Genomic DNA, 25,738 nt, shown 5'->3' on the forward strand with positions numbered 1-25,738 from the left:
TAATACCAGTAACAAGGTTTATTATTCTACATCCACATGCCAAATCAGCAAATTCACAACAGTTTTCTAAATAGCGATCTTAAGAATTTATCTTGTCTTCTCTGTTTTCCTGAAATCATCAAGCCCATCTTCACAAATTAAAGTTCAGTGTCTATGTGAACAACGTCACACAATCAAGGATAAGGATGAAATCTGGTATAATCATCACATGCAGTTTGCCACTGAGTGCTATAAATACAAAATGTCTGCTAATCTGCTCACAGAGTCTATAAAAGAAAAAGGGAGAGAGAAAGAGAGAGAGAGAGTGCATCCACGTAAAGGCTCTATTCTAGACTATAAGAGTAACACCTCTGTTAACACAAGTGCCTTCCCTTATAAACACTAGGATTGGCTTTCATGCCCTATGAGTGAAAATATATACTGGGACAATTTTGGAGAGGGCAATAATTGAGAAACAGATCACAAGATTTTTAAATAACTGGATCTAGTTGATTCAATTATTTTATTTCTAGGCATTTTTACAACTGCACAATGATATAAAAATACAATGTTTATACCAGCCAAGGGAAAAAAAGCTAGAATCAACATAAATAGCCATCAAGAAGGAACTGGTTAAAATATATCTCCATACAGTAGAATACTGTGTAACCATGAAATGAGGAAGATGTATGTCTAATAATACACAGGGATGTCCAAAGTACATCAGTAGGTTAGGAAAGAAGGCAAGTGCAGATGTATATTATGATCCTATTTTTTGAAAACAGATTTATTAGTTAAAATGCTTCCACTCACAGGGTTGCTGAGGAGCAAATCAACCGATTTCAGTTATATTTTTATAAGTACAGTATAGTAAACAATGTTCTGAAAGCTTACATAAGGTAATGTTAACATCCTTCTGAAGAATGAAACTGAGAAGGGGTAAACTGTCATTTATTTATCCTAAGCCCATATAATTTTTAGAATTATAAAAAAAATTTTTAATGCTGTGATTGTACTAAGTAGAAAACATTGATTTGAGCCTGCAGGCTACTCAGGAAGCTCTTTCAAATGGGTAATTGTTACTTATAGTGTGATGAACGGATTATACTGATTTAGAGTGATATTTATTTGAAATACATTATGATTCTGATTTTATGGGACTAAACTATAACTTCTTGATTTTTATGATGTTTTAAGATTATCTTGGTAATTTCCATGGTGAATACTAATGGCCAAAGATTATCTCTGTGTCTCTGTTCCTTTTGTGTTGAGGAACCAATATGGATTCAAAGTTTGAATGTGTATGTGAATCCCGACCCACTTGAAATCCGAACAGAATAAACTGGTGATTCAGAGATGGTTCAATATTAAACACTGATAGTGTCTAACTAATAATCAATTATTTTAAACTATAAAGAGGACAGCAAACTTCTATGAATAAAGCACCTTTAAAAAAAACATTTCTGGCATGGCCTTATGTAAATACAGAAAATCTCCTTAACTAAAATATTATTAGGGGCCGGGCACAGTGGGTGACTCATGCCTGTAATCTCAGCACTTTGGTAGGCTGAGGTGGGCAGATCTCTTGAGATCAGGAGTTCAAGAACAGCCTGGCCAATATGGCAAACCTCATCTCTACTAAAAATACAAAAAATTAGCCGGGTGTGGTGGCATGCGCCTGTTGTCCTAGCTACTCAGGAGGTTGAGGCACGAGAATCGCTTGAACTCGGGAGGCAGAGGTTGCAGTAAGCTGAGATGGCACCGCTACACTCGAGCCTGGACCACAGAGTGAGATTCCGTCTCAAAAATGAAATACAATTCAATAAAATAAAATCTCATTAGGGACCTGTTAATGACTACCTATATCACTAAACTGTTGAGGGATATTTAGCAAGACATGAAGGGTGTGATCACCATAATGACTGCAGGTGCTCCATTTCAACTCAAGGACTTTCAGGTGATATCACCAGGTTTCAGAGTGAGCTGACCCTGTCATTGTAGTACTGGGGTTACACACCTTTTACCTTAAGTTACAACAACTAGAGAGCTCTGTCTTCCCCTTCAGGCCACCTGTGTGACATCACACCTCAGATCTGTTCTCAGAGGTGTACAGCTCTTGATAGTCAACCTAGACAGGAATGACCGGGTCTAAGAAAATGCTTCTCTCTTACAGGAGATTCAGGAGTGACAGATTACAGAAATGCCATTACCCTAAATAACGCATCTTGGCTCGAAGGCAGTAGCACTTCAAATACTCTATGGATGCCTTCTGAATTTAAAATCAGACAATGTGGTCACTATATCCAAATGTTTTTTAAAGAAAACCTTTAAGGTACTCCAGGTCTAAAGCCCTCACATTCTAAGGAGGCTTCAGAGACTCCTGCCTTCTTCAAGGGTCTAATTTTCAATTGTTGTGACTGAAGGCCAAAACCATTCATGTCTAGAATGGCTGCTTGGGTCTTGACCCAAAGTTCAGATCAGTGAGCCAATTTCATAGTTTCTATAGCAGTCGAATTCACACAAAGTGATCTTGGCAGCCCCACTAGTCAGCGAGTTTTCTAATCCTTCCATAGATGCACCCGCCCCCACCCCACCCCCGACATTCTGCACTGAAAGATGTAATCACAATCTACTGTAACCCTCTGAGTTGGCTTAGCAAGCTCACCCCAGAAAAAGCTATCCCTCTTGGGCATTACTTGGAAGAATTTTCAACCATGCCAGAACCAAAGTTGTGAGCAGGTGACACTGACATGCTGAGTATTCTGGGAGTTGGCTTTGGCCTTGAAGGAGGATTACAGGGGCCACGTGGGTCCTATGCCACAATTTAAAAAGGAGTGTGGGGGATGTGTCAGGATGAACAGGGAAGAGTAGGGTGGGAAAAGTCAATTATAGCACCAGTAAGAGGGACCTTTTTATGTTCAAACAAAGTTAATGGGAGGAAGTTTTATGCCAAGGTATTTTTAAATATTCATTGAAAAATCAGTACGAATCTCTTTTTTTCCCCAAAAACTATTGTTCCACCAACTTTGTGGGTAGCCAATTACAATCTTAAAAAAATGCCCAAGTATTGAGAATTTTTTCTGGTTTCTCTATAATTAGTTGCTAGGATCAACAAAGAAGAACTTAGGAAGCTTAATTTAATTTTCAGCAGGAATCTTAATAGAATAACAACCAAAAAAAAAAAAATAATAACAGGGGTGGGGAGCAGAGACAACACAATAGAGAGAGTGCTTTGACCCCTCAGCATCAAACAATAAAGCAAACAAAGGCGCTTGGAGCTGGTCTGGCCCTGGCAGACAGCCATTTTTGTCTTTGAAGCTCTCAGTGATCTTGTTGAAATACATCTTCAAAAACAGGAAATTGTGTGATTTTGATTTTCTGGCAACCTCGCCCTTTCTTGTGAACTGCCAACCAGACCATGAGCTATTAACTTTGATTTACACTAAAATAGGTTGGAGGCAGAAACAAAAGTATTTCCTTCTCACTTAAATCTCAAGATTTTCAGAAGCATTATAAAGCTAAGTCATTTCTGCTCATTAATGTGCCCAACAAACATTCCTGAAATGAGGCCTGTATAAAGGATGGAAGTGCATTTAGCTTTAGTTTTGGTTTGCAGCTAGAATGGGGAGGAAAATTCACCTTGATGAGAGTAGAAAGTGGTGACGCTTTGCATGAAAGTTGTATACATAGCTCTTAAAATTCAGTGGGTGATGACGCATATACTACGTAATTAATAATTCCGGTAGACACTTCTGCTTTGTCAGAACACGAAAGCAAATGAACATAGAAATGTAACGGAATGTCTGTTTCTCCATCTTTATATCAGAGGAGTTGACCTAGAACAGTGGTTGACAAACCTTCTCAAAAGGACTGGATAGTAAATATTTTTTACTTTGCTGGGCAGGTGGTTTCTGCTGCAACTACTCAACACTGCCACTGTAGTGTAAAAGCAGCCATAGACAATAGAGAAAAAAATGGGCATGGCTGTGTTTCAATAAAACTTTATTTACAAGCATAGGCAGCAATGTAGATTTGGCCCAGGGGTCGTAGTTTGTTGATCCTGGTCTAGATTATTACACTTCATTCTCTCTGTGAAAGTATAATTTTGAGAGACAGAAGAGAAGAAAAAACACCAGCTTGTTCTTTCTCTCTCTGTGACCACTGATTCCTTTTCCTCAACTTATATTCTAAAATGTCCTGGCCCTGGAGGGAGGAACCCTCTCTCTCCCTGTCTGCCTTTATATCGTTTTTTTGTTTGTTTGTTTTTGTTTTTTGAGACGGAGTTTTGTTCTTGTTGCCCAGTCTGGAGTGCAATGGAGCGATCTTGGCTCACTGCAACCTCTGCCTCCTAGGTTCATGCCATTCTCCTGCCTCAGCCTCCTGAGTAGCTGGGATTACAGATGCGTGCCACCATGACCGGCTAATTTTGTATTTTTAGTAGAGATGGGGTTTCTCCATGTCGATCTCCTGACCTCGTAATCCACCCGCCTTGGCCTCCCAAAGTGCTGGGATTACAGGCATGAGCCACTGAGCCCGGCCTCTGCCTTCATATCTTTTATCCACTGCAATCTGGTTTCTCCCTACATCACACTTGAGAAACTACCAGACAAAGACCTTGGGTACCCTCGCGATGGTCACAGCTTGTGGTGGCCATCCAAGCCTCAACCTTCTTCATCCCTCTGAGGTCTTTGAATTTACTGAACTCTCCACAACTCTAAAATCTCTGTCCTCTTCTGTCCCTGGACTCAGCTCTCCAGCATGTCCTCCTATCTATTCAGTCTGTTGTGCTGGCTCCTTTTCCTTTATCTCTGCCAGGTTTAGCCCTTTTCAGTCCCAATCTCCGTGAGACCCATTGACTATCTCCTCTCTCATGGTATTTACTTGAGATTGCTAGCCTAACTGCACCTTCATCTGTCCATGTCCCTGAGGTGAGAGTCTTGGAGTTATCTTTAACCCCTCATTTTTGACCTGCAAACTGGTATGTTCCCACATCACCAATTTCCTCTCCCCTCTCCCACACCTTGAGTCAGTCCCTTGTCATCAGTTGGTTGTAAAATGTCCTCAGTTGCCAGTCTCCCTCCACTGAAGGACCCAGATAGTCACTTAGATGATGAAACAAAGTTCTCCCGAGACGGGCGGATCACGAGGTCAGGAGATCGAGACCATCCTGGCTAACACAGTGAAACCCCGTCTCTACTAAAAATACAAAAAATTAGCCGGGCGCAGTGGCGGGCGCCTGTAGTCCCAGCTACTCGGGAGGCTGAGGCAGGAGAATGGCGTAAACCCGGGAGGCGGAGCTTGCAGTGAGCTGAGATCGCGCCACTGCACTCCAGCCTGGGGCACAGAGCAAGACTCCGTCTCAAAAAAAAAAAAAAAAAAAAAAAAAATTGAAATCGGGCCGGGCGCAGTGGCTCACGCCTGTAATCCCAGCACTTTGGGAGGCCAAGGCAGGCAGATCACGAGGTCAGGAGATCGCGACCACTCTGGCTAACACGGTGAAATCCCATCTTTACTAAAAACACAAAAAGTTAGCCAGGCGTGCTGGCGGGCGCCTGTAGTCCCAGCTACTCAGGAGGCTGAGGCAGTAGAATTGCTTGAACCCAGGAGGCGGAGGTTGCAGTGAGCTGAGATCGCGCCACTGCACTCCAGCCTGGGGACAGAGTGAGACTCCATCTCAAAAAAAAAAAAAAAAAAAAAAAAAAAAGAAATTGGAAGCTAATTAATGGTCATGTGTGGTGGCTCATGCCTGTAACCCCAATACTTTGGGAAGCTGAGGTGGGGAGATCACTTGAGGTTAGGAGTTCGAGACCAGCCTGGCCAATGTGGTGAAACCCTGTTTCTAATAAAAATACAAAAATTAGCCGGGTGTGGTGGCACATGCCTGTAATCCCAGCTACTCGGGAGAGTGAGATATGAGAATTGCTTCAACCCGGGAGGCAGAGATTGCAGTGAGCTAAGATCGTGCCACTGCACTACAGCCTGGGCGACAGAATGACATTCTGCCTCAAGAAAGAAAAAGAAAAAAAACCTCAAAAAACTAATAAATAAAAAAGCTATTTGAAAAGAGTAGGGCAGTGGAATATAGAGAGGTGACATCCAGGGCCACTGCATGACATTGATAAGCTATAGACACATTTTCCTTCGTGAAGCCCTTTCTCCATCAAAAAAAAAATTATATATATAAAATAATACATGAAATAAAAATTATATTTTATGACTGGTAGTATAAAGATAATATAATCCATACTGAATTATATTAATATTTTCCCTTGCTATTTTTAAGATAAATTGAAGTAATTTTGTGGTCCCTCAACTCTGTGCCTAAAGGAGAAGTCAGTCCTGTAGATATTGGTCAGAGGCTGATAAAAGCACAAAAATTCTTTTTAAGAAATCTAATAATGTCAAATATTTCCCATGTTAAGCTGTTTATCCTTCTTTTAAAGAAAAATATAATGTCTACCAACAAGATTAGAAATGTTGATGTATCAGAATTATAGTTATCCATATAATATAATATTTGGTGACACTATTAGATACCAAAATAAGAATGAGAAAATAAAAATTGATATGCTCTATTTGTGCTTTAATAATAAAGTGAAAGTCAGCTATTACTCTTTCGGTTACCACTAGAGAATATATCAATCTGAAATAAAAGCACTCTAGATCTTCCATTCTATAAATCTCTTGAATAAGTTACCTCTTATTCCGACTCATTTGATTACTTCATTGGTTCATCCAGCAAGCATTTATTAAGCACAAACCTTATGCCAGAAATTGTGCTAGGTCTGGCAATACTCTGTGTAAGCATGGTACCTTCTATTATAACTGTGACATTTACTGCTATATTAATAGGCCTATTGTTAGATCATTCATAAGTTGCCATTCCCACACAGTTGTCTCAATTATCCATGACAACAAAGATAAGCCATAAGCCATGGTTACAATAATGTGAAAGTGATTAGAACTTCACCTTAAAAGGTATTTTGTGGATCCTTAGTGGGGTTGAGGAAGGTGGGATTACAAGGAAAGGGTACTGGTATGTCTTGTTAATGATTAGGCTTGAATAGCACATCAATTCCATTCAACAAGAGCAGGAAAGATGAACAACGTATTAGGCTTGAGTTTCTCAAACAAGGGGTTTTGAGAAACATAGGGCATTATTAATTTTATATTAAGGCAACCTATTAAGGATCTGAGGCAACTTCTTGTCTTGAGCTTGTTGTTAAAGGTTCAAACTCTTAATTCAATGTATGACCTTGTATAATGAGTTTAGTTTTCAAATTTAGAATCTCTCCCTCTCTTTCTCAAGATTGCTGGGAGGAACATATGGCCATGTATATAATGTGCCTGGCACAAAGGGAACACTCATTGAACGTCAGCTCTTCATTTGCTGGAGCCAATCCAACATGTAACATCAACAGTTGACTCAGATGTACTCTGGGATAAATTGTTGTGCAATTGTCTGTCTTATACAGGCCATGGGCACACAGTGCACAAAGGAGATTACTTTGGTTAAGAAAGCCCTAGCTAATCAAACAGTTACCATAGACCACGGTGTGTCAATCTCAACACTGTTGGCATTGGGAGCCAGATAATTCTTTGTGGTGGGGCTGTCCTGTGCATTGTAGGATGTTTAGTGGCATCCCTGGCTTCTACCCACAAGATGCCAGTAGCACCTCCATCCCTAGCTATAAAAACCAAAAATACCTCCAGACATTGCCAACTGTCTCCTGGTGGGGGGTGGGGGGGGGGTGGAATTACCTCCAGTTAAGAACATCAACTTAGATGATAACCTTCAGTCCTGGAGACCTGGTAGCTTGTCCTGAGAATCAAAGGAAAGAAGGTGAGTGAAAATGAAATTACCTGGTGGCTTGTAAAGTCCAAACCCTGGAGTGCTGCATGCACTTTTCTATCATCTGGGGAGATTTCACCATCCTGAGACCCAGGCCAAACTCCAACACAGTTAATCAGAAACTCAGTGGGTAGGATGGAGGCAGCAGTGTGTTTTGAAATTTCCTGAGTGATTCCAGGAGACGCCAGGGTGAGGCCCCTCTGCTCTAAGCTGAGATGTAATTCTTAGGACTGGGTGGTAGACTTTGCCATTTGATGACAGGGTCTGAGCCTATGTCTCTACATGTATGCACAGCATTAATTCACATATAGCAAACATAGCATTTGCTGACGGCACACCATGTGCCAGTCATGGTGCTGAGTGCTGGAGAAGCAAAGTTGACAAAGAACTGCCCTTGAAGGAATTATAATCTGATTGGAGAGAGTCTTGAAAAGCCCATTGAGAACGGCCCTGATAGAGTTTGCACAGAGAAGATCATAGGTGAGCGTATTTGTGCAGAGTACATCAGATAAGCCTTTCTGAAAGACATGAATGTTTTCATTTATTCTTAAACAGCTGGAGCCTAGAATTTGCTGCTTCATTTGAGTATAAACTTTTGCTAACAGTCTAAGAATTGGAGAAAAGACTGAAATGTAAATGAACATGAAGCCCTCAAACATCTGGAGGATTATCAGTAGAGAAACTTCCATCTCCTGTGCTACCAGCCCTGTCTGATAAATGAGCAATTTGATTGGCTATTAGAGCGTAAATCACTAATTCAGGCTACAGAGTATGGATGTATATAGTCTTTAACCCAGTGATCACATCTTAGATTTCTAGATGTTTTCAAAATGAACAATTGTTTTCCAACATTTTATTATTAGAAATTTCAAATACACAGAAAAGTTGAAAGAATTTCATGGAAAACATTCATGTTCCCACCACCTAGATTCCATCATTGACATTTGGCCATACTGTTGTTGCTTATCACATATCCAGCCATCTGTTTGTCCCTCTGTCTGTCTATGAATCCAAGGGGTGCATTTCTTTCAGTTAGTTCTCAATGACAGCAATAAAAGAGCAAGGGCTGCTTTGAAAATTGGTGTTATTTCTACATTTGTTATGAAGCATTATCCTTACTTGTCAGTCGATTCACATAGGGTGGAGTAGGGTGTTGGGGTAGGAGGGGGTTATGCCTCCAGTTATTAGAAACCAATTCTCTAAATTACTGTACTTATTCTAATAACTCTTGAGAAATCGCCTTTAAATTTGCTTAAACATTTCCTGTGGTCTTTGTAGATAACCTCCAGTGGGGGAAAAAAAAAAAAAATTGAAGTGACCATGTTTGCCCTAAAGGCTTTGGTTAGTTCACAAAACCTGTTTCCTCAGCGGAGAGTTGCTTCAAATAGACTTCCTCCCTTTACAAAGGCTTAATGATTTGTGTATTGAGTTGTTTCTTTCTGAGAGACATCTCACAAATACTCCAGCTGGGAAAAAGAGATAAATTGCTCCATCTGAAAGTTTAAAAGAAGAATTTTTTCAGGGTTTTGTAACTTGGACACTTGGTGTTCTGAAAAGAATGTCTTTGTGCCTATTTAAAATTGCAGAATCCTTTTCAGTTTGTTTCTAGGCGTTTATGCCAAAGAAGTAGCTCTGTAATCCCCATTTGTCTTCACCTGACATCAAATTCCGCTTTGCGATGGAGAATTGTTCCTTGATTTGACATTCTTTTAAAGAAAAATGAGCCAGCATTGAATTCTTAGCTGAATACCAGTAGTTGGTGTATGTGTGTATGTGTTTCCAATTATAGACAGAACCTGGTATAGTACTTTCAGCTGAAATCTTTGATGAAGCACATGAAAATTACATTGATCCAGATGGGATAGAAAGCTGTAAGACTGGTTGCACAAAGCCCTCTGCAAGATTTGTCTTCTTTCTTAATGTTACACATCTTAAGCTCGAAAGAGAGGGAAACCTGAGGCAATCATGGCTTAAAATTGCTCAAGATGTCTCATTGGCTAATTTGGGTACCAAGTAGATTGTGGGGAAATGGGGACAGCTGGTGGTATTTAGTTTCAGTAATTAGGGATTCTCTTTAGGTTATAGAGAACTCTTAGAAATAAAGGTGAGCTGCCTTGTCAGGGGAAGATGGCTTCCAACCCAGCCGTGGAAATAATCGGGCTGGGCACGATGGCTCACGCCTGTAACCCCAGCACTTTGGGAGGCTGAGGCGGGCGGATCGCTTAGCCCAGGAGTTCCAGACCAGCCTGGGCAACATAGTGAGACCTCATCTCTGCAAAAAATAAACAAAATTGGCTGGGAGCAGTGGTTCATGCCTGTAATGCTAGCACTTTGGGAGGCCGAGGCGGGCAGACTGCCTGAGCTCAGGAGTTTGAGACCAGCCTGGGCAACATGGTGAAACCCTGTCTCTACTAAAATACAAAAAAAAAAAAAAAAAAATCAGCCAGGCGTTGTGGCGTGTGCCTGTAGTCCCAGCTACTCGGGAGGCTGAGGCAGGAGAACTGCTTGAACCCAGGAGGCAGAGATTGCAGTAAGCCGAGATCACGCCACTGCACTCCAGCCTGGGCGACAGAGTGAGACTCTGTCTGTAAAAATAAATAAAATAAAATAAAATAAAATTAGCCAGGCATGGTGGGACACACCTGTAGTCCCAGCTACTTGGGAGGCTGAGGTGGGAGGATCCTTTGAGTGTGGGAATTTGAGGCTACAGTGAGCAGTGATTGCACCATTGCAACCCAGCCTGGGTGACAGAGCAAGACCCCATCTCAAAAAAAAAAAAAAAAAAAAGAAAGAAAGAAAGAAAAGAAATGATCACATCATGAGAAATCTAGACATAAAGTCTTTAACTTTGTATATCCACTACAGAATCATGCAATACCCAGTGTGAGAGAATGAAGTAGGATAGGAGAAAATTACCTGCCGCTGCTGGGAGTCAACAATTTTCTTAGATAAAACATAAAAGCACAATGCATTGATAAAAAGGATGCAGCTGGGCGTGTCGGAAGCACACAGGGCATGGGAGGGAGCCTGGGCCCCACCCGCAGGGGTGATGGCCATTCCACGCGAAGGGGCAGGAGTGGCTGGAACGAGCCTGGGGGAAGGTCCTAAGCCCCGTTCACTTGGCCTCCATTCCTTAGGGCAGGGTCCTCTGGCACTCCCCACTCCCGGGTCCTTGCTTCCTTCACCAGGATGAGGAGCTGGAAAATCGTGGGGACAGAGGCCTCAGAGAACCACCCAATCAGTCCACAGCAGCCATGGACAGTCCCCGAGTGGGAGGGTGTGCCGGCAGGGGGCGTGGCCCCATGCCGCACGCCACCAGCATGCGCGCTGAGCCGACCAGTCAGCGAGGAGCGCGGGCAGCCAGGCCGGCTGCTCTCGCGAGAACCCAGGAAACAGGTAGTGAGCTTTCGTGGTGCCAGCCTCTTCAGGTCCTCTGAGGGAGCAAGATCAGGGATCCCTCAGGCGAGGTGCCTTTGGTGGATATGCGGGGAAGGCGGGCATGAGGCTCTTTGGGGAAGAGGGTGTGAAGGGCGGGGCAGCCAGGCTGACCTGCGAGGAAATGGGCAGGGCAGGGAGCTGGAGCTGCCTGAGTGGTCCCCAGGGCCCAGGAGGGTCCCGGAGGCCTGCACATGTGTGCAGCGTTTGTGGGAGGGAGGTTGGGGGGGTCGACATGGGTCCGTCTTGTCTGCCCGCACATCAGGACGGGATACTTGGGGTGACCAGGGGTTCCCTGGGCGTTCAGGCTGGCTAGTGGGCAGTCCCTGTCCCTGACTGTCAGAAACAGTTGCACACCGGCTCAATCCATGGAGATGGTTGGGGAGATCTTGTGTCACCCCGCGGCCCTCCTGACTACATGGGGTCGCTGGGGAACCCAGGGGCAGGGCCAAGCTCTGTTCCAAGGGCACTGCAGGAATCCCGCAGAGGCCGCGGAATTCTGCGAGCTCTGCAGCCAGCCCCGGGGAAGCGCTGGACAGGCCAGGACAGGAAAGGATGATGGCATCTTCTCCGCGTCCCCTCCTGCTCCCACAGGGGACTCGGGGCGCCCTTGAACCCGCGATCCTGATGGCTTTCATTTAACATGCCTCGTTTCCTTAGTTTCCTTAGTGTGTCTTTGTACTCACCAGGTTCAGAGGCCGCCTCTAGCTTCCCAGGACAGCCAGCCATGCAGCCCGTGGGCAGGAAGCGCAGCAGGATGGCTGCCAAGGACCAGTTGGAGGCTCAAGTTACAGTCGCCCAGGAAATGGAGCTTGCGGGTAAACACAGTCCAAGGGGATATGGAAGAAGGTGCACGCCTGACGGTCTGCCTGCTTTCTGCGCTGGGGGCACACGGGCAGCCCGAGGCCCCCGACCCCTTCGTGGCTTTGGAGTCCACCGTGCGTGTGCTAAGATGCCCCAGGTTTTCAACGCAGGCTCAAGGGCCTTAGGCTGCCCGTGGGAGGCTCCCCATCATAGCAGGGTTACAAATGCTCTCAAAGCAGCTCTTCTCCATGGGTGCTGTCCTGACATCCAAGGGGTCTGACCTGTGAACGTTGTTTACTGGGACTTGAACCCGAAGGGCTTCAATCTACAAAGTCTACAAATAGTACGTTTCTCTACCAAAAAAAAAAAAAAAAAAATGTCCACAACAGCATCTTCCTCTAAAAAAGTTTGTCTTTTTTATTTTAATGCAGGAAAGGCTCCAGTAAGTTATGAGCATGAGGAAAGAAAACCTGTTACAGAGACAAAGAAGGGAGATGTAACTGATGAGCATCAGGAAAGAGAACCTTTTGCTGAAACAGATGAACACGTGGGGTAAAGTGTTTAAGTCACTTATGCCTGTCGGATAAGGTCTTTAGGAAAAGTCAGCTTTGGATCATGTCATCACTGTTCTGTTCTATGCAGAACATTTCACATAAAACATTTCTTCCCAACAAACATGGCATTTTGTGCAGTATTATGTTAAAATTTTGTTGCAACTTTTTTTTTTTTTACAGGGTTGATACCAAGGAGCTAGAAGATATTGCAGGTATATTTTGCAAGCTATTTGTGGTTTATGAAAATTGTTTTTAACCATACAACTGTTACAGTAGGTTATATGAATTAGTGGATGACAAGACAGTCTTAAATGCCTTCTTCTCATATATAGCATTTAATGTAATCTGTTTGATAATTTTTCTTACTTACCTTTTTAATTGTTGATGCGGAATGTGAGGGTGCTTCTAATAATGGCAAGAGGGATGGCTTTTCTTTCATTCACGTGGAAATTTAATTGTTTGGGGGATATTAGAGGACACTGGAGGAGAAACAGCTCTATTCATTCCTTTCAGTGTACACACATTAAGTCGTATATCAGGTTTTTTTAGCTTTTACTTTAGGTTTGGTGGTACATATGCAGGTTTGTTACATAGATAAATTGCGTGTCACAGGGGTTTGGTATACAGATTATTTTGTCACCCAGATTATAAGCATAGTACCTGATGGGTGGTTTTCAATCCTCACCCTCCTCCTACCCGCCACCCTCAAGTAGGCCCAGGTGTGTGTTGTTCCCCTCTTCCTGTCTGTATATACTCAAAGTTTTTAACATGAGCTTTTCATGTTCGTGATTTAGCTATTGTCACAACTTTCTGATTTTGTTTTCTTTAAAGTACCAGAGAAAATTGAATTATCTAAAATGATGATTTTCTATTATTATTCCAATAATAAATTGTGTAGTAGAAAAGGAAAGACAACCTTTCTACCCAGTGAGAAACATGTAATTGGATCCAAAAACTCATAAACTTTATATTGCCATGTGAAATATTAGTTGCACTGTTATAGGACCATATCTTCAAAAAAGTTTGAGAAAATTTCTGTAGAAACAATGGAGACAATACTCTTATTTTTAAAAAGCTTACTTTAATTTTCAGCTCTTCTATAGTGATAATTCATATAAGCAGTATATTTGGAAAACTTTGCTCTGCTTGGTGGTGACAAAGTGCTGGTTTTGTGAGCTTCCTAATACATTGAGCATTATAGATGGATACCATATGTAAAAAATATTTGTATTATGGTGCAGCTCTTCTATGATTGCCAAAAACTACTCTTAGCAATTGATGGTAGATCTCTGATGTGAAACCATGTTTGGGAAAGCATTCCTTGCAGTATTACAGTTTTCTGAAACACCACACTATGGGTAAAAATGTCAGATAAAAAGCTCTCAGAAAATATTTCAAACGTGTTTTTGAATGTATTTCTTTATCTGTTTAAACCTAAATGTTTATACCCATGGACATTGCTTCTTTTATTAAAACATAGTTAATAGTATCAACCACGAGACTGATTAAAAATACTTTGCTTATTGTGTATTATTTCTACCCTTTTGATGGTCTTATTAAATAAGATACTTTTTTGTGCTTTACATAATGAGTTGTGACAGTATTTCACAGAAACATGTCCTTTGAATTGTAGGACATTTTATAAATGTAGAAATTAAAGTCTGTGGCTGGGCGCGGTGGCTCACGCCTGTAATCCCAGCACTTTGGGAGGCCGAGGCGGGCGGATCACGAGGTCAGGAGATGGAGACCATCCTGGCTAACACGGTGAAACTCTGTCTCCACTAAAAATACAAAAATTAGCCAGGCATAGTGGAGGGCGCCTGTAGTCCCAGCTACTCGGAGGCTAAGGCAGGAGAATGGCGTGAACCCAGGAGGCGGAGGTTGCAGTAAGCCGAGATTGTGCCACTGCACTCCAGCCTGGGTGACAGAGCGAGACTCCATCTCAAAAAAAAAAAAAAAAAAAAAAAAAAAGAAATTAAAGTCTGTGTTTGTAACCCTTTCTGCACACTTGAAAAATAGAAACTTGCCGGGCGCAGGTGGCTCACGCCTGTAATGCCAGCACATTGGGAGGCCAAGGCGGGCGGATCACGAGGTCAGGAAATGGAGACCATCCTGGCTAACACGGTGAAACCGTCTCTACTAAAAATACAAAAAAATTAGTCGGGCGTGGTGGCGGACGCCTGTAGTCCCAGCTACTAGGAAGACTGAGGCAGGAGAATGGCATGAACCCGGGAGGTGGAGCTTGCAGTGAGCCGAGATCACGCCACTGCACTCCAGCCTGGGCGACAGAGGGATACTCCGTCCCAGAAAAAAAAAAAAAGAAAAGAAACTGTTTTAATTATTTGCTTTTTTTCATCATCCGTCAATTAAGTGATTTGCTGTTATACCAATTGAAATTGGAATACTAATATTAATACCTGAAAGGTTTTACATAAAGTGAGTAAACCTTGCTTTGTAAAATGATCTTTGCATTTTACATGTTAAATGTCCTTCCGATATTGCTGAACCATCAAGTCACATATTGATTTCAATATATGCAAAGAAACTACTTTTCAACATGAACTTTTAATGCATATTCATTTATTATCTAGCTGACATTAAAGAGGATCTTGCTGCAAAGAGAAAAAGGATTGAAAAGATTGCAAAAGCTTGCAGTGAAATAAAGAATAGAGTTAAAAACGTTTTGAGAACAATGCAACTAAAAAGGTATGATTGTTGGCTTTTTTGCATAATGATATTTATATCATTGGCATCTACATATTGGCATCTCTAGTGAAGAACATATTTTACTTGATTGTTCCCTAAGCAGGTAAATGTCTTTAGTTTTATAACCTCAGTTTAACAGAATTGAGAGATATTACCTAGAAGCCAATGAAGATGACCTCTTTTTGCCTTCCATATAAAAATAGTCTTCCTGGGGCCGGGCGCGGTGGCTCAAGCCTGTAATCCCAGCACTTTGGGAGGCCAAAACGGGTGGATCACGAGGTCAGGAGATCGAGACCATCCTGGCTAACACGGTGAAACCCCGTCTCTACTAAAAAATACAAAAAACTAGCCGGGCGAGGTGGCGGGCGCCTGTAGTCCCAGCTACTCGGGAGGCTGAGGCAGGAGAACGGCGTGAACCCGGGAGGCGGAGCTTGCAGTGAGCTGAGATCTGGCCACTGTACTCCAGCCTGGGCCACAGAGCGAGACTCCGTCTCAAAAAAAAAAAAAAAAAAAAAAAAAAAAAAAAGTCTTCCTGTAAAATTAATGTTTAGCCATTTCTAGAAATATGGTAGCTGAATATAAGATAAATGTCTTCAATGTTTAGTCTGTAGATTCTTAACAATATTCAATTATGTAGAAAGGGATAACCTTATGTTGTAAATAAGTTATTAGTTAAACTGTTTTCACTATTCCTTTTATGAAATCATTGTTGTGCCAAAGTGGAGAAATAGTTAAGTGAAGTATTTCTTTTGGGAAATCTTATGGGATGAATGGCTACAATATTCTCGAACCTACTTATGAGAACCCATATGTTATTTAGTAAGAAGAAATGAAAAGTAAACTGCTCTTGGAGAAAATGATTGTTTCTGGGAAATTTATAGTGCAGTAAACCCTCCTTAGTCTTCAACATGTAAAGAATATAAGATAGCTGCTCTAGTAGTCAGTTAGGAAAGGATCCTTTCAGAATGAGAGTAACTCATTTCACCTTTTCCCAAAAAGATTTCAGCTGCTATTACTCCCTTGCTACTTTATAGTATAAACTATGTCAAGTCAGTTTTGGTTTGAATAGGATTAATTTTTCATCTCTCTATGATGTATGACCTTGTTACTTATTATGTGTTATAGGCAGAAACATGATTACAGAATTTCTCTGAAGTTGCCGAATGTCCTTGAAGAGTTCACCACAGATGAGCAGAAAGATGAGGAAGGAGAAGGAGAAAAGGAAGAACAAATTGTTGGTATCAGGCTTTGCTTTATGATTTACCTACTGTATCAATGTCTCAGGGAGTAATAGTTCATGCAGAAATCCAGCGAAGAAGGAAGAGAGCATGAGCCCAAAGAGGAGGCCCGTTAGTGGACTCATGTACCAGGGGAATATAATTGCCATGCAGCATTAGGGGTCCAACTGAGGTCAGCATCATAGCGATTAAGAAGTTAAAGTGAGCCCAGTTGGCATATTTGTACAAGAACAGCTGTAGGGTTGGAATTTCCTGGGTTGGGGTGTAGCCCAGCATGTTGATAGAGGGAGAGTTGGGCAGGGCATAGACACAGGGATGGGGTTATGATGACTAGCTGTGGAATTTCAGCTGGGACTGAGTTACCTGAGCACATGGGGATGGGACATTGGGCAGTGAAAAGTGCTCCATTCAATAGGCATCAGGTCCTGACAGACTCCTGAACTGTAGTACTGAAGTGAGTGACCTACAGTGGCAGGAAGGTAGTGGCTGTATGTTGGGAAGATGGAGAAACAGCTGATTGCAGTGGTCAAGGGCTGGGACTCTGGAGCCCCACTGTTTTTGATCCAATTCCAGTTTGACCATTGCTAGCTCAGGAACCATGGGCAAATTATTTATCTCTGTGCTAAAGTTTCTTTATATACGAAAGGAGACATGGTAAGAGTACCTACTTCAGAGTTGTTTGGAGGATTAAAGGGTTCCTATGTAACGGGTTTATTTAAATTTTTCAGGATGCGATCTGGCTCATGGTTGCTGTTTATCAATGCTATTAGTATTATGTAGGTATTATGGTCATTGGGAACGACAAAATTTAGGGGATGACTGTGTGTGCCACGTAGTGGAGATGAGAACACTGTTGTTGGAGATTAGGTCAAGGTGCAGAAAAACAGTCATTAATGGAAGGTTCATCTATGTACATATTGAAATGACCAAGATTTAATACATGTTTAAAATCTTAATAAGAAATAATGTTTCTTAGTTAATTTATGTATAGATCTTACCTATCTGTGGTCAACAAATTATAGGGAAGGTCATCAAATACTCTTCATTTGAAATCAAGAATTGGGACATGCATGTTGAATATGTACAAGAAAGAAAATTCTTTACTCCATTACTGATTAAAAAGGTTATCGTTTTAGCACGAGTGGTGAACACAATTGTTTCAAATTTGGTCATAAACGTTGTCTAAAATAAAGTGTTCACAGGTATTGATTTAAAGAGTATTTCTTTAATGCAGAATTATGTTTTGTAAGTATTAAAATTTACCCAATTTTAATCACTTTTTTGTTTTGTGCTTCTAGAAGATATTTCAAGAGCAACAAAAGAGGTGGCAACAAGATAAGGAAGGAACTGAAAGAGATTGAGCCATCACACGAGCAATTCACAAAGGTCTGTTCTATTTGGTAACGCAATATATTCTTATAAAATACAACACATGCATAAAAATAGAAGACAGTCTGCTTGTTTCTGAATGTATGGAAAGATATTTTGGTTATACATTTTGAATTACCATTTTCACTTTGAATGTATTGTTCCAGATTTAACATAATTGGTAAATGCAGTAACATAAAACAGTATTTTTAGGATTCATGAATAGTTTTGTGGGAGTTATTTAGAACAGGAAAAGGTAAATTGGAAATTTTATCTAGAAATATACCTCTTGTTTAAAAATTGATACTTTATGAACACATTAATGAAGACTTTATTTTCAGTTTTTAGGAGATCAGCGACAAATCTTTGGAAGGCAGAAAGTCCATAAGTCCTTTCTAGATGTCTTTTTCACTTGTGTTGTTTCAAGAGTTTTAGTTAAATAGGAAGTAGGCAAATGTAACTACTGAGTATCTCTTTTATTTTCTGCTGTAATGTAGGAGTGTTTTATGGCATATTCACTTTCAAAATTATTAGTGACTAGTAATGGTTTTACATGACAATTTGTAATAATAAGGGATGGTTCAGATGTACAACAGAATGGGAAAGCCAGCAGATTATTAACATGTTGTGAATTGTGAATTATCTGCTGTCGTACAGCACATTAGCAAATTGTCATCGGACAATGACCTCTTCTTCATGTAGATGTATATTATTTAGGAAACAATGGAATTCCTTTCTGTGAGGTAAGGTATTCTTTTTAACAATCTTGTGAAAAGTCATGTTCATATGTCACTCCTCTACACTAACTGAGATGTGTTAAATAAACTGGGAAAGAGTTTGAAAATAAAATTTTCGAGCAACTTGAGGATTATCTATACACAATTATTTATATAGAAGTCACAAGTGGAGAACATGTTACTATAATGTTCCCCAGAAACCATTTATTAATTGGTATGAACATGAGACTAGAAAAGTTTTCCTGTCAATGTTAATGCTACATGTTACCACTTAGGGTAGGAACTTCGGTATCATCTTGGACTCTTCTGAGTCCATTATCTTTCCCATGCAGTTATCATGAGGCAAGTTTTACCTCTGCAATGGTCCTTAAATTTCTTTTTTTAAATTGCCACTGAGGCTACCCTAGTTCAAGACCTCATTCTTCCTTGCTTATACTATTAAACTCTTTTCTGAGTTCTCTCTTCTCTTCTGAGCCACCTTTCATTGATCAGAAATACTATCTTCCTAAAACCCTTCCCCTCCAAAAATGCTTCTAGCCCTTCCCTCTTCCCAGCCTGTCAGTGGCACCCACATGTCAGTTCTTAGATATTCAGAGACTCTCCCCTTTACATGACCCCCTCTTAGGCTTGTTTTGCCGCCTTCTGTCTTTCTTCTTGCCTCTCTGGGTTGACAGCCTTCTCTGAACGTCCTCTCCATTAATCTCATGCTTTGTTCATGCTCTTCCCTCACAATGCTTTTTAAATCTCTTTTTTTCTTGTTTTTGACCGATTGAAATCTTTGGCCAACTAAGTTGACATCAGTCTCCATTTTTGGCTACATGTCCGAGTGAGTTGCCCTTCCATAGCAGTTACATAAGTTTTGTTATCAATTTTTTTTATTCGTGCATTTGCTCATGTCACAGGAATATGAAAGAGATTGTGTGTTCATTTTTTACATCTTCCTCAGCATTAACATACCACATTTTAGGGAGTAGGAACTGTTGAACTGTTTGCTGAGGGAATAGTATATATTTCAAACATAGTTATGTTTTCTCTAACTTGATGAGGTCATATCACAGACCATTCTATCCCTTCAGTGGAAACCATGTTATATGGACTATTAGTGATAACAAATGGGTCACTACCTGGTGAAAAAATACGGTATTTCATGATGTAAGACTACCAGTCTTTTTCTGTTTTTGCTCCATCTTGACCATAACGTGTTTATCAAACCATTTTCTTCAAGCAAAGTACATGACTGTTGGACGTGCTATAATAATATTTCACTGAAATCTGGTATTAAAATATTTAAGTATTTGGAGCTCCATGTATTGATTACAGTTTTTAAATTTGAAATAAGGGGGCAGGGCACAGAGGCTCACACCTGTAATTCCAGCACTTTAGGAGGCCAAGGCGGGCAGGTCACGAGGTCAGATCGAGACCATCCTGGCTAACACGGTGAAACCCCATCTCTACTAAAAACACAAAAAATTAGCCAGGCATGGTGGCGGGCGCCTGTAGTCCCAGTTACTCGGGAGGCTAAGGCAGAAGAATGGCGTGAACCCGGGAGGCGGAGCTTGCAGTGAGCCAAGATCGTGCCACTGCACTCCATCCAGCTTGGGCAACAGAGCGAGACTCTGTCTCAAAAAATAATAATAATAATAAGTAACCAGCATCCTTTGAATACTAAAAGCTGTTTCCTTTTGACATTTAATTGATTCTGTTTAAAACGTGAGATGTAAAGTGATGGTTTGTCAGTGAACTAGACTTTTTGTTTTAAGAGTATCAAGGATTTGGAAGAATATGATGAAAGCCCTCTTTTTGGTGAAGAGAGTCAACTTAAAAAATAAATCACCCTGGCTGGGTGCAGTGGCTCACGCCTGTATTCCCAGCACTTTGGGAGGCCGACGCGGGTGGATCACGAGGTCAGGTGATGGAGACCATCCTGGCTAACATGGTGAAACCCCGTCTCTACTAAAAATACAAAAAAAAAAAAAAAAAAGCCGGGCATGGTGGTGGGCGCCTGTAGTCCCAGCTACTTGGGAGGCTGAGGCAGGAGAATGGCGTGAACCTGGGAGGCAGAGCTTGCAGTGAGCCGAGATCGCGCCACTGCACTCCACGCTGGGCGACAGAGAGAGACTCTGTCTCAAAAAATAAAAATAAAAAATAAATAAATAAATAAATAAATCGCCCTGTTCCAAAATAATATTGTGGTAATTGTAAGTAGTGCATATTTAATCTTAAAAACTCAGGACTGATGTAAGCACTGGAATATTTTATTTGTAGAAATGTGTATCACAGTTACTTAAATTTATTTTTTTGAAACAACTGCAGCAATAATTGCCACTTATTCATATGTATCTTCAACCTCTGTTATTCTGATGACTGACAAAAGAACTTGAACCTATGTTATATGATACAAGCATAACTTGAGCTACACTAAACCACATGACAGTGTTTACTTAATTCTTGTATAAATTAGTATATCTCCTCTATCATTAGCCTGTTTGTTAAATGCTGGACCATGTTTCTATGATCTGTTGAAAGAGCCCTAGACAGTTCTGTGAGAAAGCAGCAATTGCACAGTTATATACACAGTCAATTAAATTTTAACGTTAAAGATAATTTAGTTTTAGGTTTGGCCTCTGTGGTTCTGTATCAGTTCCAAAAATGTGGAAAGCATGGGCATGGAAAAGCACATTTTTCTCTAATAAAAGAAGACAAAACCTTATTTTATCTGTGCATTCTTTATATTTAATCATTAGGTTAAAGAAGCAATTCCAATGAAAGCTTGACTTCAAAACATAGATATACGCTATGGCCTTTCAAAATTATTAAAAGTACCTTAACGTCTGTGTTCTTGAAAAAATTAAACTACTATAAATGATTGAGACAACTGAGCAAGATATATTAATATCAGTGCTGAACCACTGGTTTGTGGGTATGTCTTTCCAAAGACATCAAATTGCCATGTAGTTTGTTTTGGTCCACCATTCAATGATACCTCCCCTTAGCATTGAATGAAAGTATTTTGTTAACATTTATGTATGCTTACAATTATTTCACATCTGTGGCAAGGTAAATTATGTAGGGTGCTTTGTTTTTCAAGTTTAGTATTTGTGGAGTATGCGGAAGTTTAAGTATATATGCATCTAAAAACTTAAGTGATGAATTCTCCTACCTTTCGTTTTGTAATGTGCGGTTTTTACATGTAACAACATACAAAATGTTCATTTGAAACACTTTATTTAGTAAATACGAAATTCAGAATATATTTGGAGTAAGTCAGTTAAATGTATTCTTTGCTGAGTTTCTGAAATTCCATTCATGAATCCTTCAGAACACAATACTCCCATTGGGAGGAGAGGAGCGACTTCCTCTCATTTTCCCTTGTGCTTTTTATTTTAATTGGCCCCTATATACCACTCTTGTCTTTTCTAGGTTTTCCAAGTTTAAGGAAAAAAAAAAGTTCATTCAGATTCTGGTTTTCTGCCTGCAATCACTTATACAGGAATAAGTGAGTCCCTATGGGGAGCATTTAATTCCTAAAGCTTGCATTTTCATAAAGGATTTTCCTTTTACCCAAAGCGTGTGTTGGTGTATAAGTCTAAGTACTACTTCAGGTTTCTAAGAAAATCCTTATTTGAGATCTGCAGAGGCCTATATGAGAGTTCTATTATACATACTGGGCTATGTAACCATTTATTCTATAGTGGAAGGATGAGAATTAGGACGAAATGTACTTAGTGATGAAACAGTTGATATTTATGCCACCCCTTACTACCTCATATGAGTAATGGTGTACTTTAAGTCACTTTGGCAGATATTCTGAAGGGAAGAAAGTTTTTGTCCTTAAAAGTTATTAGGGGTGTGTGTATAAATGTGTGTGTGTGTGTGTATATATATATGTGTGTGTGTCTTTATATGTATATATGCATATACATGTATCTATACATAAATAATATGCATATATGCATATGTGAATATGTGTACACACACACACATATATATGACTTTATTTTTTAGAATTGTTTTTAGTTCACAACAAATTGATCTGAAGGTCTAGAGATTTCTCATTTACCCCCTGCTCTCCCACCACAACACTCCCCACTGTCCATATCCCCCACCAGAGTGGTGCCTTTCTTATAACCCATGAACTTACATTGACACATCATTATCACCCCAAGTCCATAGATTACTTCAGGGTTCACTCTTGGTTCCTTTTTTTTAGTGACTATTTTTTTCACATCACCTGTGCTATAGTCCCTGTTTTATTTCTCATAAAGAGAACATTTAATTTGTACTTTTTTGTGACCATGAAATTTTAGGTTACAATATCAGGAACAAGTTACACTAAAACAAATGTAAAGATTCACTTTTCTCCCGAAAATGGTAAGACAGATAACATTTATTTATATATGCTTGAAACGTTGCAGTTAGTGCTTTTAAATTCTAGATTGAAGCACATATTTTCTTTTGTTCCATAATAAACACCCCGTTTGAAGAATGGCTGATATCTAGAGCATCATATCTTGTAATATTGTCTCACTCAATAGCTGAATGTTGAAATGTACAGTCACAAAGCACTAAATATATCCTTAGAACAATGATGTACTGAACAAAATTCAGAGTTCAAATGCAAAGACAGCTCCCAAGAAAGTTTTCCCACAGACCAGAGGCAAGTCCTTTCCTTCAGCAACTGAAACCCAGGAGAAACAGAGTCTCTTGCCTCTGCCTCTTGGAGAGGGGTTCTCCTGATACTAGAGGGAAAGGGCCATCTCATCTCCCTGACGTTAGTTAAAATTTCATCTTGGATTGATAGGTTAATATCTTTGTAAAGATATCTAAATTAAGGTGATTCAGTCAAATCACAAATACTTGACTCACTCCTTAGGAGGAGCTTAACTCTGCCCTGAATTTCTGTGCACACACCTGATTTTATTGCACTCACAGTACAAAAGCTCTGAGATGTAAAATTGAACCAGAACTGGACAGCGCATTGCATTCTTATTCAGGTGAATCAGGGCTCTCTCAGCGCTGCTCACCCAAAACACATTGAAATCAATTCTTTTTATTCTTATTTATTTGTAAAACTGACAGTGATGTATCTATGTCAGAGGGTTACTATGAGTGTCAGAGGAAACGATGGTGAGAAGGTTAGACACATGGTACATGTTGAATAGCTATTAGTTACCAATATCTTCATGATTTTTATTGATATGTAATACTTGTAAATATATATGGGGTAAATGTGATATTTTGATTCATGAATATGTAAAGATCAAATCAGGGTAGTTGGGATTTTCATCATCTCAAACTTTTATCACTTTTTGTGTCAAGAACATTGCAAATTTTGTCTAGGTATTTTGAAATACAGGATAACTGTAGTTACTTGAGTGTGCCATTGAACACTAGAACTTATTTCTTCTCTCTAACCGTATGTTTATACCCATTGTCCAGCATTTCTTTTTCCCTGACATCCCTCCTAGCATTTCCAGCCTCTAGTAACCACCATTCTACTCACTACCTCCCTGAGATCAATTGTGTCCAGGAATGAATAGCAAGTAAGTGGTAAAGATGGACTAGTTGATAGTTAATAACCATGACTGGTCTATTCTTTGTCTGCTACACTTTCTTTCATCTATGTGTGGCAAGTGCCTACTTACTCTTTTAAGATCTGTGTCAAAGACCACCTAATTCTTCACCTTTTCTGGAATCCGTTAGTTCTCAAACAAAATTGTGCCCCTTTTCCTCTCTTTTAGTGGTTTTGTACCTCTCAAATCCCGTATTGTGACTGTTATTTACTTCACTGTTACCCTTCAGAGTAAAAATTTTATCACAGTCCTAGTTTTATTTTTGGAACCTGGTGTGTTCCCAGCCATACAAGAGGTGCACAATACACATGTACTAAATAAATGAATGACTGGTTATTTGAAAGAACACTGAATACACAGCAATTCTCCAATCTCTGTGTTTATGTAAACACAAGAATTAATTTTATTTACCTAATTCAAACATTATCTTTAAATTTATTCAAACTTCCCATTTTCCATGAATTAACCAGACATCCTTTGTTGCTAGATTTTCACTAATTAACCAGTTAAATATATTTTGCCTTATATCACTTTAAAAGAGCAGGTCAAACAAAATCAGACAGCTGGCCGGGCGCGGTGGCTCACACCTGTAAACCCAGCACTTTGGGAGGCTGAGGCGGGCAGATTGCGAGGTCAGGAGATCAAGACCATCCTGGCTAATATGGTGAAACCCTGTCTCTACCAAAAATACAAAAAAAAAGTTAGCCGGGCGTGGTGGCGGGCGCCTGTAGTCCCAGCTCCTTGGGAGGCTGAGGCAGGAGAATGGCGTGAACCTGGGAGGCGGAGCTTGCAGTGAGCCAAGATGGCGCCACTGCACTTCAGCCTGGGCAACAGAGCGAGACTCCGTCTCAAAAAAAAAAAAAAAAAAAAAAATCAGACAGCTTCGGTAGTTCACGTCTCTTGAGCTCACGATTTTAAGGAGTGAAGTTCACCCCGCCACTTGCCTACCTGTCTCAGTACTCACACACTTTCATCGATGTCCTGCTAATGTACATGAAATCAAATATCCATACCTGCTTTTAAGTGTGCCCTAGTCAACAAACAGGTCACTTGGTTATCATTGTCTTCCATCCAGGATCAAGACAAAATAAGTGCCAGAGAAAGATGTCCTATAGAGATTCTCACAATGTACTAGTCACACATAAACAAATTAATTACTGGAGCACACATTCCTATCTTTTAGAAAGAGAAGACCTGTTAATAGGAGTTGAGAGTGAAGAAAATCAATTCTCGTTGAACCGATAAATGTCCCTTCTGGATAGTTTACATTACCATTAAAGCAAAAAGTTGCCATTTTATCTGTCAGCTACTTATTTCTTGCATGAGCTATTCTGGCTTTTTAAATCGTATCTTTTGGCTGGGCATAGTGGCTTATGCCTCTAATCCCAGTACTTTGGGAGGCCGAGGTGGGCGAATCACTTGAGGTCAGGAGTTTGAGACTAGCCTGGCCAACACGGTGAAACTCTGTCTCTACCCAAAATATAAAAAATTA

General features: G+C 40.4%; 1 protein-coding gene across 4 annotated transcripts in view; it reads left to right on the forward strand.

Moving 5' to 3' along the window:
* FAM9C (family with sequence similarity 9 member C) overlaps positions 1-25,738 on the forward strand; it is a 37,360-nt gene that overhangs the window by 6,103 nt on the left and 5,519 nt on the right. The window contains exons 4-10 of one of the 4 annotated variants that reach the window (XM_007991040.3): positions 11,956-12,204; positions 12,502-12,622; positions 12,805-12,836; positions 15,216-15,330; positions 16,456-16,564; positions 17,867-17,954; positions 18,278-20,633. In XM_007991040.3, coding sequence (XP_007989231.1) covers positions 11,956-12,204; positions 12,502-12,622; positions 12,805-12,836; positions 15,216-15,330; positions 16,456-16,564; positions 17,867-17,929 — 689 coding nt within the window. In that variant the 3' untranslated portion in view covers positions 17,930-17,954; positions 18,278-20,633. Of the gene's footprint in view, positions 1-11,955; positions 12,205-12,501; positions 12,623-12,804; positions 12,837-15,215; positions 15,331-16,455; positions 16,565-17,866; positions 17,955-18,277; positions 20,634-25,738 lie in introns of those variants that run through there. The other 3 variants (XM_007991041.3, XM_007991048.3, XM_007991042.3) reach the window with 3 other exon arrangements.

The sequence above is a fragment of the Chlorocebus sabaeus genome, chromosome X (assembly GCF_047675955.1).
Source record: "Chlorocebus sabaeus isolate Y175 chromosome X, mChlSab1.0.hap1, whole genome shotgun sequence".
Lineage (NCBI taxonomy): Eukaryota > Metazoa > Chordata > Mammalia > Primates > Cercopithecidae > Chlorocebus > Chlorocebus sabaeus.